This window comes from Mobula birostris, chromosome 9 (genome assembly GCF_030028105.1).
Source record: "Mobula birostris isolate sMobBir1 chromosome 9, sMobBir1.hap1, whole genome shotgun sequence".
In the NCBI taxonomy this organism is placed as follows: domain Eukaryota; kingdom Metazoa; phylum Chordata; class Chondrichthyes; order Myliobatiformes; family Myliobatidae; genus Mobula; species Mobula birostris.
Window position 1 is genome coordinate 23,656,006 of NC_092378.1, and position 15,280 is coordinate 23,671,285.

General features: G+C 38.3%; 1 protein-coding gene across 3 annotated transcripts in view; it reads left to right on the forward strand.

The window, feature by feature from the left end:
• dock4a (dedicator of cytokinesis 4a) overlaps positions 1-15,280 on the forward strand; it is a 365,685-nt gene that overhangs the window by 269,695 nt on the left and 80,710 nt on the right. For all 3 annotated transcript variants that reach the window (XM_072267619.1, XM_072267621.1, XM_072267620.1), the window contains exons 33-36: positions 5,986-6,081; positions 6,468-6,528; positions 9,787-9,880; positions 12,526-12,674. In XM_072267619.1, coding sequence (XP_072123720.1) covers positions 5,986-6,081; positions 6,468-6,528; positions 9,787-9,880; positions 12,526-12,674 — 400 coding nt within the window. The remainder of the gene's footprint in view (positions 1-5,985; positions 6,082-6,467; positions 6,529-9,786; positions 9,881-12,525; positions 12,675-15,280) is intronic.

Consider the following 15,280-nt stretch of genomic DNA (forward strand, 5'->3'; position numbering starts at 1 on the left):
GAAACTCACTGCCTGCCTCTGGCTGTCTCTGCTAATCTTGCTCCATTTATCTGTAGGTTTTCAAAAGGGACTGAGTTAAGAATATGAAGAGAAGCAATTTACAAGGCAACGGGGAGAGCACAGGGGAATGGGACTAATGGGTTTTGTTCTACAAAAACTAGTATGAAGCTGAGTAGCCAAATGGCCTCTCCTGTGCTGTAATTATTCAATGACCTCATTCTCTGATTTGATGAGTTAATCACTCTGTGAAGAAATTCTCTCACATCAACTTTAAGCTGGCCTTTTACTAAGATATGACCCTTTGGTACTTGACAGTTTTGTTTGAAGTCATTTCCAAACTTGGCATTTTGTTCCATTTACAATCTGAGTTTGGCAAGCTGTAAATAGTGGGTTGCCACAGGAATCAGCACTGGGCCCTTAGTTATTTGCAATTTATATTAATGACCCAGATAAAAAGACAGAGTGTAACCTATCCAAGTTTGTTGCTAATGCAAATCTGGAGGAGAAATCTTCTGTAAAGAAAATAAAGAATACATGCAGCAGTACATAAGCAAGTTTAATGAGTGGACATGAAAGTGGAGTATAATGTGGGAAAGTATGTTGTTTCCCAAAGAAAGCAAAGTCAAAATTAGGAGGACCCCCACCACCACCCAGGTCATGCTCTCTTCTCACTGCTGCCATCAGGAAGAAGGTACAGGAGCCTCAGGACTCACTACCAGCTTCAGGAACAGTTATTACCCCTCAACCATCAGGCTATTGAATCAGTGGGGATAACTTGATTCAACTTCACTTGCACCATCACTGAACTATGGACTCACTTTCAAGGACTCTTCATCTAAAGTTCTCTATTGCTTAATAATAATAATAATAATAATAATAATTATTATCTCTTTTGTATTTGCACTGGTTTTTTTTTGCACGTTGGTTGCTTGTCTGCCCTGTTGGATGCTGTCTTTCATTGATTCTATCATGATTCTTGGATTTACTGAGTATGCCCGCAAGAAAATGAAACTCAGGGTTGTACATGGTGACATAAATGTACTTTGATAAGAAGTTTACTTTTAAACTTTAAAATGTTAATATTCAGGGGTATCTTGGTGTACGGTTTTAGGAATGCTGAGAGTAAATGCGCAGGTGTAGCGAACAATTAGCAAAGCTGGTCTTTATTGGAAACTGGTTGCCCTACAAAGCTGAGGGAATCCTGCTGCAGGAGCACTGGCCTTGATGAGACCCACCTGGATTAGTTTGTACTTTTGGCCTTGGAGCCAAAGGAAGATGTGTTTGCATTGGAGTTAGTGAAAGGTGAATCAGTTAGTTTGATTCATGAAATGAGGGTCTTGTTTTACAAAGAGAAGGAGAGGAATTTCGGAATTGAGAAGTGTCTTTACTGAGGTGTACAAAACTCTAACATGAACCAATGGGATGGAGTGCAGAATTAGGGCAGATCATTCCGGAGTAAGAGGTAAGCTATTGAGGACAAATGAATGATTTATTTACAGGGTGGAATGTAAGCCTTTGGATTTTTCTGCATCAGTGGGCTGAGGACACACAAATGTTATGTGTTTGAGATGGAGATTGATAGATTTTTCAACATAAATAACTTAAAACACCAGGGAAGTGATTAAGGTGCAGGATCAGCTGGGATGAATGACAAGAGAAGCCTCAGGAATCATTGGCCTACTATGGTTCTATTCTGAGAGTGGCATCCTTCAGCCGTGATGAAATGCATGCTACCTCTCCACCCTTTGACCTAGTACTCAGCATGATTCTGAACAAGCCAGCTGGGGTAGCACATTGCAGCCAAGCTCTCCTGGGCTTGTTGGTCAGGAAATTGGGACCCTTGATGTTTTTTGTGCCCAACAGCAAGTATCCACCATGTTTTACTGAAGTTGCTGGGAAGCTGGTTCATTTGCACAGTAGGGTTTAAGACATCTTCATGTAGGGAAATAACAAGCCTGAATCATTGGCTGCAATGTTCACAATTGGTTAGACTCAGAGTAGAAACAGCAAACCTACCCATAATGGGGAAGGGAGAGGAGTATGTAGCTGCAAGGGAGAAGAGGAAGTATGATGTTTTATAAATTATTTTAATTTTTAAAATGTTTAAATCCTTCCTGGTATGGTTGTTTTTTTAAATTGTTTTTGAATATCAAACATTTATAGATCAAGTATCTAACTGCTTTGATACCTTGTTAAGCCTTGAGAGACTGTGGCTTAACCAGCTGTCCAATGGGTGGTACAGTGGCTCAGCGGTTAGTGCTGCTGCCCTATAATTCCGGTTCAATACTGACCTTGGGTGTTGTCTGTGTGGAGTTTACCCTTCACTCCCTGTGATGATGTAAATTTCCTCTGGCTGCTCTGGTTTCCTCCCACATTGCAAAGACACACTGGCCGGTTAAATTGGATTTTATAAATTACTCTTACTGTAGGTTAATGGCTGGAAGCTCAATGGCTTTGGTGGATGGAAGGGCTGTTTCCTGTATCATAAGATGCAAGTTAAAGAAAACTGGTGATTTGATATTGCACTTAATATTGTGAAATTGTTTTACTGGGTCAGAACCAGCTTGCCTGGAAAACTTTTATTTCCCCTGGGGTACAACTCTACACACAAGATGAAGGGCTTGTGTTTAACTATTAATGGAGCAGTGGCTGTGGGTGGCAGGCCGAGGTGCAAGTAGCAAGCTTGTTCTTAGAAACTGTTGGTCTAATGGGCTGCCATTGGTAAGAAATAAATGGAACGCAACTGGGTTGGTCATTGTCATAGTGGTCATAGTGCTGGTCATTATCCAGCATAGAATCAGACCCTTTGACCCAACTTGTCTGTGCTGACTAAACTAGTCCCGTTTGCCTGTGTTTGGCCCAACTCACTCCAAACTTTTAAGCCATGATAGCTGTCCAAATGTCTTTTAAATGTTGTAATTTTTCCTTTCTCTGCCGCTTTCGTGGGCAGCTTGTTCCCTAGACCCTTGCCCTGCCTTCTCCACTGGACCCTTATAGGCATCTGTTAGTCTCGTGAGACCATGGATTTGCATCTTGGAAGGTTTCTAAGGCGCAGGCCTGGGCAAGGTTGTATGGAAGACTGGCTGTTGCCCATGCTGCAAGTCTCCCCTCTCCACGCCACTGATGTTGTCCAAGGGAAGGGCACTAGGGCCGATACAGCTTGGCACTGGTGTTGTCGCAGAGCAATGTGTGGTTAAGTGCCTTGCTCAAGGACACAACATGCTGCCTCAGCTGAGGCTCAAACTAGTGACCTTCAGATCACTAGACCAACGCCTTAACCACTTGGCCACGCGCCAACACACTGGACCCTTGTTGTGCTGAAATTTGTTTGAGTGTCTTTTGTGTTTAAGTATTAATAGAATAGTGGCCTGCCTTATTTACAGAGGTTGTATCTGGTTTTCTAGTGCCCCAGTGCCAACCTCTATGCAGTTCCCTTTGCACTAGAGGAGTCATGACCAGCAGGGCTTAAGGCTCAGTGCTGAAAGATGGGATTAGAACCCGAAGCTCCTTCTTGATTAGCGCAGACCACTGAGTGGTCGTCTTCTATATCATCAATTCTCATTGACTCTGTGAACCAAGTTTCTTCAATATCCACTCTGAGTACAAGCAAGCACCCTCTCTTGGGCTGAAGGACAAGGAGATGAGATGATATTGAATTTGACTGACCTTCCTATTCCGACGAGCTGCAAACTGTGAGGTGTGGCAGAGATCAGCAGCAGCAGCCTAGGATGATCCTAATGAAAGGATACTGCAAGTGTAAGTAACCTCAATCAAAGGCAGAGCAGCCCCGGGAGACTTTTGAAAATGTGTTTGATGCCACAGGTGGTCGCAGAGCTGGATGAAGACGATATGTATTTCTAAATGCTGTTCCTTTTTCTGCTCACTGGTCTGAAAAACGATAATTTTTGTTTACTCAGAGTTTTACTAGCTCTGTTCCCAGAAACTGTGCTACTTAAAGAGCCACAGTAACCGTGAATTATTTGTGCACCAAAATCTGTGATCTTCTGTGACCTGAACCGTGTGTCTGACTGGGCTATTGTGCTTTGAGAGACCCAAGTCACAGTCTTCTCAGTCTGCTTGTAGGAGACTCGAGACATAAAAATTTAATTTGTTGCTCTGCTGTTGACATGGTCCAGGGTAGCTTTATGGCCGAAAATGGTGACTGGGGACCCATTTAAATGCTAATTAAAATCTGAGGTCTAGTGTGCTAAAGCACTTGGAATTGCATGCAAAATTGCTTTAGTGCAAGTAAGCACAACTGCATAGCAACTTCAAAAAGTGGAAAGTTGTTTGAAATAACTTCAAGGTCTCTGTTATTAGCTATATTCAATCCCAGGATGTAGGCCTTGTTATCATTGTCATTCCCTAACTGTCCTGCAGGAATTGGTGGTAAGCTGCCTGCTTTAGCCACTACAACCATGTGTTGTGCATGTGATAGGTATAGTCTCCTTCAAGCATCTGACCTCATCTTCAGGCTTCCATTTGGATTGGATATTCACGTTCACTTTACTGCTTTAGTTGTTTGTCTATCCAAATTCAGCAGTAGGATTTGTTATAACAAGCTGGAGCTTCTGGAAGGAAATGAGATTTAAAAAAAGATGAACAGTACTGAAGCTTGGGACTTCCCGTCAAGCCAAAATGCACAATGGCACACAAATCCTGTGATCCAATTACACGCAGTTGAGTGCCCCATTTAATAGTGCCTCTGTGATGTTCTTCTGCAGGTTGCTGCTGGGTGACTGTCTGTCCCAGTTGATGTGTTAGCAATACAGTGGATGTTGTTTGAGGGGGCGGGAAAGGAGTATGCATTCTGAACTCTGAAAGACGACCACATGCCTGCTTTCCAAATTGCAAGCAGCTCAGCCAAATGTGGGATAGCAATAGGAGAAGCAGGTTGGAAAGGAGTAGAAATCACTTTGTTGTTTCTTTAACACTTACCTTGCCTTATTTGTCTTGAGTGGGCCGATTTAAAATTGGGTCTTTAAATATTGCTTGCAGTGATCAGCAACTCAGGTCATGAAGAAACAATCTTTGTGCTTAAGTTGAATGTTTTTGTTTCTAACAAGAATTTGTGAACAATATATGAAAGTTTTGCCACTTATTTGTATGTTGCATTTAATATTTATCCAAGGATATTAATTTTGTCAAGAGCTTTTTTAGAAAATATACCAGAAAGGAGAAATAAATAGCTCATTTTCATTAATTCACAGATTCACTGTATTCCTACTGTGTTTACAATTTGAAAAAAGTATGTCATCTCTTACATAATGCCCAATATTAAGTATTTTCTGATAATAAGATGAAAATATGGGGTATTTTAATCATCAAATATAAGCTGAATAATAAAACAATTATTTAAATTACTGTAGAGTTTGTGTCAAACCTTTTAAAAGTAAATTTGCCTTTAGCAAGAGGAATTTCTAAGATTAATGTTGATTCCTTAACAGTTGCTAGACTGTGATTTGGTAGAATTGTATTTAATGAATAGTTAAAGTAAATGTTCATGTCAGCCATATAGGAGTGGTATATTCCTACTGCATATTTACTTTTCCCATAGCAATTATGCTAATTTTACTTTTTTAAAAAAAGCGAGCCAGTTATAATGGCAAAATAAGCAAAGAAGGTTGTAGCCATGACAACATACTTTTGACGCAGACTGCTGCTGAGGAGAATCTGTCGCTATTGCTTCTTTCATGGATAATGTACAAATTCATTTGTTTTGCCAATGCTTCCTGGATCTAGAATACCACTTTTTGGGCCTTACCCTAGGTAAGATATTGCTATAATTATATTTTTGCTGGTTTTATTGTGATGCAATATAACTAGTGAAATACAAATTAAGTGGTACTGTATAACCTATTACAGAAATAATTATTACTGTGTAATGTGAGACATCAGCGAAATGTGATTCTGGGCTCGTGGTAGCATTGCACTTGTTTTGGATAAACCAGGTCAGAACACTGACAAATTCCTTTCTATCTGCAGCCTGCTGAAAAAAATTGAGAGAGAAACCTGGCGAGAAAGTGGTATTTCTCTAGTAGCTACTGTAACTCGCCTAATGGAAAGGTTGCTGGATTACAGGTAAGATCTGATAGCTTTTATTTCCTCTGCAAGTTCAAAATTCTAAGAAATAATAAAATTGTTTTTTTTAAAATAATATTTAAGCAGCAATTTAGTCTTAACTTGTGTATTCATAATAATGCGCAGGAGCTGAGATTCGTGCAGTTCTTTTGAGTATATCACCCCTACCTATCTGTCTCATGGATTCTTGCAGTATTTTATAAATACCTAATGTGCAGTTAGAAAAACATACTTGACACTTTTTTTAAAGTGTGAAGTGTTATAGATGCATATTTTTACCAAACACATAACAATTTTCCTTATCAGTGTGAATGTCCTCTTAGTATGCTAAAAGCTGCAGGGAACATTGGTAATGTGAATAAATTGTAATTGTTTTCCATTTGCAGGGACTGCATGAAAGTGGCGGAGGTGGATGGCAAAAAGATTGGCTGTACAGTTAGCCTGTTGGTCAGTATCTTTTTAATTGCACTGCTCAATCTGAAATGAATATATTTTGTGTATAATGGCTGTCTACCAACATTATTGAATGTTGAAGGACACTTGTACTTTTGATTCTTTTTTCAATTTAGTGGACTAGACTTTTTTCCCTCCAAGGAATATCAACATGGTTACCTGTAAAGAGATTTAATGAACATCCTCTGCACAACTGAATTTCTGTTCACACCAGCATTATACAGGATAATACCAAGCTGTGGTGTGCTGGCTTGCCTCAGTGAAGAAAATGATGTTTCATATGTAGCTAGTGCACGGAGAAAACTGCCAGTCAGACCTGATATTGATCTAGAGGGGATTAGGGAAATGGTACAAAAATGAAAAGTGTTTTTCATAACTGTTGAATGCCAATGATGCCCAGCTGTGATAATGCTGCAGTTTCTGCTTGCTCAGGAGGCATATCCCATCCTATAGTCGCTCTTCTTGGTTTGTTGAATTCAAATGAGAACCCGTGAACACTTTAAACTTCACGGTTCTCTTGGTTGCAAATCTGGCATTCGTTGTGAATTTTCAAGCCACCGGTCTGTCCCACCTCCAGAATGGATGGTGTTGTCCAGGTGACTGTTGGAAGTTCCCTCAGAAGGAAAATGTGTGGTTCGGAAATCAGCTAGCTGAAAACCTGGTTGAAATTTTTTAAAATGTGTTATTCCTAGATTTTTATGATCCTCAAACTATTTGCATCCTGCTGTTTCGAGGAAGTAGTAGTATGGGCCCACAACAATAAATCTGCAGGATAAGGATAAAGGAAAATCCTTAACCATATAAAAGGCATAAGATCTACTAACATGTCTTTTCCTTTGCACCAATCTGTGAACCTTCTTTAGTGAGTTACCCTTGGCTTACATTTGCATAATCCAGCATGGCTCTCTATTGGAACAATATACAGTACATCAACTTCATTTTCAATATTGGTGGGATGAAAGTATTACCTCTCTGCAGGTTACAATTATCCTTTCTGAAGTGGATCTTCCTTCTGCACGCACACTTGTACATCTGTGCACCAATCTCAAATAATCTGGTCAGGGCAGTTAGCAGTATTGGAAAGAAATGCTTTACGGGTGGAGCAGCATCTCTGGGGAGAGAGAAACTGAACTAACATCGAAGATCAATGACTTTTTATCAGAACTGAGGAAAGTTAGAAGTGAAACAAGTTTGTTCAACTTCCTTTCTTGGGAATTTACAATTTGATTTTTTTCTGCTTTTCCCCATCTTCAATGCACTGTCATTGGATAAAAGGATCAGCCATGATGGAATGGTGAAGCAGACTCGATGGGCCAAATGACCTAATTCTGCTTCTATGTCTTATGGTCTTATTAACATGGAACAATGATTCTGTTTCTTCACAAATTCTCCCTGACTTTAACAGTGTATCTACAAACGTAGCATTTAAAAAAATTTTTTACCTCAGCTTCCTTTATTTGCAGCACTTTTCTTTGGGACATGTAAAAGCCAGCATTAACGCTGTGCTTGTGTTGCATGTAGAGGAAACTTTAATCTGTTCCTTACTGGTGCTGCTGTGGAGAATTATCATCTTTCCCCAACATTTTAACTGTATCTACAAAGATATCACAACCCATGACAACAGAAAAACGTACTTGCCTTTTTCCTCCCATCCCCACATTCACAAGCAATCAAGCATCAATTCATAACAATGAATGTATTTATTCTTGATAAATTTCTTTTATGTGTTTTTTTAAAGCTCAGGATTGCAATTTACAGTTGTACTTAGTTCATGCCTTTTTTCATAATCAAAATTTTTAGCAAAATCACAGCAGTTTCTCATAGCAAACCTATTGGTGCTCATTTCAACAACCACTCAAGGATTTGAGGTTATATCTATTGACCTGGATTTTGTCGGTTGAGAGCGATAGAAGTTATAAATAATGTTCCAGATCTCATGACTATGAGATATGGGGAGGACTACAGTTTTACATTGGGTACAGCGGCACTCCAGGTTATGGAAGTTTTGACATGATAATTCCACTTTACACAAATTGTCCCAAACATATTTAAAGCATTTTTCAAGCTAGTAATATTAATAGTAAGCAGTGCACACTAAGAGACCACTTTATTAGGTACAGGAGTGGAACCCGGTGAGTCTTCTACTGCTATAGTCCATTCACTTCAAGATTTGACATGTACATTCAGAGATGTTCTTCTGCACAACACTGTTGTAACATATGGTTATTTGAGTTACTGTTGCCTTTTTGTAAGCTTGAACCAATCTGGCCATTCTCAACTAACCTTGCTCATTAACAAGGTGTTTTCCCCCACAGAACTACCACTCACTGCATGCTTTTTTGGTTTGTTTTTGCACCATTCTCTGTAAACTGTAGCAACTGATGTATGTGGGAAATTCCAGGAGATCAGCAGTTTCTGAGATAATCAATGTACCCCATCTAGCACCAACAATCATTCCACAGTCAAAGTCCCTTAGATCACATTTTTTCCCCATTCTGATGTTTGGTCTGAACAACAACTGAACCTCTTGATCATATCTGCATGCTTTTATGTGTTGAATTGTTGCCACGTAATTGGCTGATTAGACATTTGCATTGGCGCGCAGGTGTACTTAATAAAATGGCCACCAAGTGTATATTCCATTAGGTTAATTATAGGTAGTGTAAGGGCAATTTTTTCAATGAAGTAAGCAAATTATAGCAAGTGTATGTTGAACAATATGTGGGTTACTATGGAAATGGGATGTTTCTGACTTGTAGAAAAATCAGCATAGGGACAGTTCTCAAAAACAGAACCCTTATGTAACCTGGGAATTGCTTGTACTAGTGAAAGGGCTGGTAAATTGTAGTGGAAGATGCATCTCTTAATATTCTTTACATTAGTTTTATTTTGATATTTTTATCTGAACAGACAGATACATTCTAGAGTGTTGGATGGCCCAAATGTGAAATGCTGCCATTCTCCCATTTTTAATGACTATTAAAGCCTCTCAGAATATCACATTGATCATTGTTTCCAGTTAGACTTGAGCAAGAAGATCACTAGGATGTATAGAGTTTTAATGACCTGTTAATATTTTGACTAAATTGGTACCTATGTTTCCAACATTTTGTTTGACGAAAATGAGAACAGTAATGAAAGGAAGATAGTTTGTTGGACTTTGTAGATTCTTGGGTGTATGTTTCTGTTAGATTCTTTTATAAACTTTTCAAAGTAAGATGTGCTTGTAACTGATTTCACATTTACTTTCAGAATTTTTATAAGACAGAAATTAATAAAGAAGAAATGTACATCCGTTACATACATAAGCTGTATGATTTGCATTTAAAGGCACAAAATTTCACAGGTATGTTATTGCTTAACTTTGAAGGCATATCTCCATTTCTCTGTACAGAAAATTCAGATGTATAACTTCAAGGTTAAGGGGAAAATGTAATTATTTTTTAAGATCATAGACTCCAGCAGAGAATATTGATGCTGCATTTTACATAGAATAAATATTGTTCATGGAGTTTTGAACTGAAATGGCCTGTTTTCTTCTTGGGTTAAGGGTGGTGTTTAAATTAAAATCATTGTTATTTTCCATTATTGTAATGGAGATGGCTTTGTTTAAAAATTGCATTTGGTGAGCTTGAATTATATCGGAGTTGATATCTGAGGCAGTGACAGATCCTTCCCTGAAATGCAGCTGAAACTCCACCGACAACGATGATGGAATCTTGTCCAAAGCAAAATTACTGAGATTTAAATTATTCAGGGCAGCCAATTGAGGGCAGGTGAACTGGAAGCTGATCTTCAATTTGCATGTCAAAAATGTGTGATGGGGTAAAGGCAGCAAAGTTCTAGGAAAGGTAAAATTCTCTGGAGATACTAAACATGGAGGAAAGAAAGATATGGAAGAAAGCTTTCAATGAGGTGAAATGAAGGCAGGAATTGTTAGTTGCAGAGGTGGAAATAAGCATTCTTGTTACAAACCTGGAAGCAGAATTTCTCAACAGCCCATTGGAAGATGAAAGCATTGATGGTTACTCTCCAAAAAAGTTCAATGTGCTAAATGTGTTGTCAATCCACTGAGTAAGCAGGTGTTACTACTTTTCCTGATCAGAATTTTTGATATGCCTGTCCCACTGTTGAGAATTGTAGCTTTAACATAAACAAACTTTATGAAACAGAATAGTCCGTTTCATTATTTGAGTTTTTTAACCTCCCTCAGGATCCTTATGAATACAACCATTTGCCATTTTTCTCTTAATGCTGCTATGGCCTCTCAGGCATATCCCTCAAATAACCTCAGTACCCTCCCTCCAGTAACCCCCATTGACCTTTTCAATTGCCACGCTGATTGCTCCCTCCATTCCATGATGACTTATCATCTTGTCAAACCCTCATCTTTCCCATACACTCCTTCCAGCATCTCTGGGCATATGCTCCTTGTCAATTTCATTAACTGACAGGTAGAAAATTGATGAGGCTGAATTCTTGCCATTAAATTCTGCTGGTCCACTGCATCCCAGACATTACAGAGATTCTCTCCTCGCCTGGTGGTAGCCCTACCATCCCATCCCACCTCCAATGAAGTTTTTGCATTGTCAGCCTCAGCTTGCTAAAGCAGTCAGGAAAGGGGATTGTACTTTCAAAAATAATCAACCATTGTTGCAGGGAAAGTGTAAAATTGGGTGGCATCAGAATATAAAATTAAATAGCACAAGTCGGCAATTAATGTGACTGAAAGTGCACTGGTACAGAGGCAGGCAAGGCAACAAATGAACTTGAAGAGCATGTGACAAGAAGAGCAGAGAAAGTAGAGGAGGAATTTCTAGAAATGTACTAGGTGGGGCAGGGCATATAGTGATGGACTCACCAAAGGGCCTTGTGAATGTGGCATGGCACAGAGGGTGGAGTAAACTGCCATCTACTTGTTGCGAGGAATCAAGATGGGTGAAAGTTATTATACTGGTTGCATACATTATGTAGATGGGTTAGATCCAGGCACTTGTTATTCGGGCCAAGAAATTTGAACTGAAAATGGTGATGTCATAGGATGAGAATGTGTGCAGTATTGGTGTTTCCATGGACATAACTGAGAGGGAGAAAATGGGTAAAGTTATATCATCTATGAAAAGCACAGAGCTTGACTGGAAGAAGGGACTAAAGACTACAAATGACAGAGTGACACATTTTTAGTTTTAGTCCATTGAGAAGGCACTCTATTACATAATTTGGTTACAGTTGAATTAATTTATTGATACGAAGATTTTAAATTCACTGGTGAATTACAAAGATAGTAGAGTCCTTAGCAAATAACAACCAGTCCATTGATTAGGTCCCATTAAAGCAAATAAATTAGAAAATAATCTGTATTCATTCCGATATTTTTAGACCTTATTGATATTTGCAGCATTTTCTATGGCGCATTTGGAAATAAATTTGAAATTTTGAAGGTTTGCTACATTTTTTTTGTGCACTATACTATTTTCTCTAAAACCATTTTCACATGCTGGCAACCTGTAATTCATGATGAGGTTATTAACCTTGTATTCATGGAGTGAAGTGGGATAGTTCTTGGGCATGTCTCCCTGAAGAGCACTGATTCTTCAATTACCTCCAGTTCTTTACATTTTTGGATTGGTGTAATAGTGCCCTGATCTTTCTCATGGGCAAAGTCTGCACAGCTTATGAGCTAAATAAACATCCTGTGCGTATATTAACTAGCATATATTAACATAAGCAATTTAGATAATGTACTTTAAAAAATAATTCATTTTCTAACTTACAGGCCATTTTTATGTCAGTCTGTCTGTACCCATGATGTACCCTCCTGTACCCAGTAAATTAAAAATGCAAAAGCAATGAATTTCCCCACCTAACAGATAAAACTCATCAATATTACAACCTTCATTAACTTAATTTAATATTATGAAGTGTATTTTTTGTAAGTTCACTCATGGTTTCCCATTGTTGATATTTGTTCAACTCTATTCTCTATTGCAGAAGCTGCATACACTCTGCTATTGTATGATGAGCTCTTGGAGTGGTCAGAAAGGCCACTGCGAGAATTCCTTCATTACCCAATGCAGACTGAGTGGCAGCGCAAGGAGATCCTCCATCTTACCATCATCCAGAACTTTGACAAGGGCAAAGTAAGTTCAGCAATTGCAGCCAGTGTCTGTCTGCTAAGCTTAGCTATCTGCTACTGTGCTTAAACTCGACATGCTGCGGGGCAAAGCAAATCACAGCATTCACCTGCCCTTTTTCTGTAATCCTTCCATCATTCTAAGTTCCTTCATTTGCACTTGTCTTCAGTCTCTTATGGTCTGCTGGTAGGATTCATTTGAAAGAGATTCGTGATAAAATAGTATATATTTGTTTATTTATGGCTTAATTGTGTGGTTTCAATTTCATTGCAGCTTTTGCATATTAGATTTTTGTTGAGGGTGGTGGTGAAAGCTGGGCTTTACAAAAGCTAACAAGACAGTTGTGCAAACTGATCATAAATTTATGCATTTAGCATGGCATTTTCATTAAATTAAATTTACATGTATTCTTGTGTAGGTGTTACAGAAGCAGAGCATTATTGGCATCCAGTTTGTCTCATCATCCCTACTTGATATTTTCAGCCAGGATGACTTTGTTCTGTTGAATGGTCAGCCTGTAATTGTAGTCTGCTCTTTGCTATTATGAAGTCAGAAGTCATTGGGATGAGATTTATAACAGGAGAATTTTACGATGTGTTCACTTTCAAAAGCCAATAGCATTTAAAAATGTATTTAAATATTTCAGTAAATAGAATATCTAGCCATATATTAGGCTTGGGATAAGATATGTTGTTAGTTCAAAAGCTCAATTATTTTTACCCTTCAAAATATTTAACTTTGTATTTGATTTTGTGGTATTATTTATTATTTGTGAAAAAATATTGAGTGCAAAATCACACCAAGTGCTTTATTTTTAATTGCTTTATTTACAACCGCTTGGCCTGTTAGCAGCTTTTTCAATTTAAAAAAAAATTCTGATTCTATCATTTAAAGAAAGTGTGTGTAACTTGTTTATTTTAAGATAATTCCTAATTTGAAATTATTCCATCAGATTAATTATTGGATTAGTATGTTTTGATGTTGTTTCTTTCATATTGTATGTAGAGTTCTCAATTATGCTGATCCTCGAGGTGTCTTAATTGTAATCTGCTGGACATGAAAACTGGCCATGTATAAGGCTGAATTTGTTTATATCATTGGCTTCATGTGTTTAAATTTGTGAGTTCAAGCTTTTGAAAAGCCCTGATTTTTTTTTCTTATTTCATTGGTAAATCACTTGTAAGACAATTCCAATAATAATTGCAGTGTTCTTTATAAAAATATGTAATTTTGATCAAGCCAGTTTTTGACTGCTGATGTAATTTAGTCCTGATTAGTTAAAACCTAGGGTGAATCTAGTCAGAATGGTGGCTTTATTATTAATGATAAGTAGGGTCAATCCAGTCGTAAAGTTAGTATGACTTTCGCATCAGTTTCGGATAATTGCAGAGAAGCGTCCTCTAATAGTTTGGACTGGATGATTGAACGTTTATGAATTTTAAGGCATACACACAGTTAAATAAAATCAGCAAAATCAGGCAATCTTTACAGTTGTTGGAAATGTTGATGTATCGTTTCAACTCTGGCTTCTAATGTTCAAAAGGATGAAAATTAAAAATAAACTGGAAAAATTACTGTGTAAGAAGGGTATGGGAATCAAGTTACATGCCTGTGGAGAAGTGGTCATAACTCTTCTAGTTATGCAGGTCTTTTAGTGTAGACTAGGTAATGGATCGTTAAAACAGATACAGTAGTGTAGTTCATTTTACCACAGCCAGGAAAAATGGGTGACTGCATCTGCCATGATGCTTCCAATTGAGTTATACTGCTTGCTGATCATCCCGGCGTGGTAACATTTCATGCAGTCCCTGATGAACATGACATACTGTGATTAGGGAAACTCTGAATGATGCGACGGCACTCTAATTAGTGAAGCCTTCACATACCATGCATACCATAGTTTGATGGCACTGCCTCCCTTTCAGAAGAGGCATCTGTGCAATCTCAAGTCATCTGCAAACTAAAAGTGTGTGTGCCTCTGTCTGTAGAGGAGGTTTTGGGATTGTTAATATTAGGCCATATATAACCTTGAGTGCAGTGTGACCTGCCTTCCATGCTCCAGTGAACCTTTGTTTCTGAAATTCATAGGTTTGTGAGGATTGTGTTGAGGTGTACTATTGGAAACACAGGGAAAAGATTCATAATGCAATTTCTACCAGGTGCTTCTAGAAATGTAGGTAACAGCAGAAAATTAAAAACAAGCTTCTAAAAATAGCTCAGGTTCTTCATGGAATATTCTCACATTGCCACTAAAACATACTGGTTAATATTCATTATCCTAATCACACTTTGTAAATTAGTGTGAACTGTGTAGTATGCAATGCACTCTAAGTCAGTGTGCACATTGTAAAAGGTGTCACTCAGCCTTGATTTTAATATTTCAGTGATTCAAGTCCAGCAATAAAATGTGAGCAGATCATAAGCTTTATGGAATTTCATTGACGAAAGTGGGAGGTGAATAGAAGTTCATCTTCAGTTTGCCTAAGCAAAATGGTCAGTTTTGTGCTTTATCCCAGGATCTTGAACTTAGTGTTTTATTGTGCCACATACTTTGGGGTATGTGGGGGATGACCAAACCAACATTTTACCCCCATCCCCACATTTGAAATGAA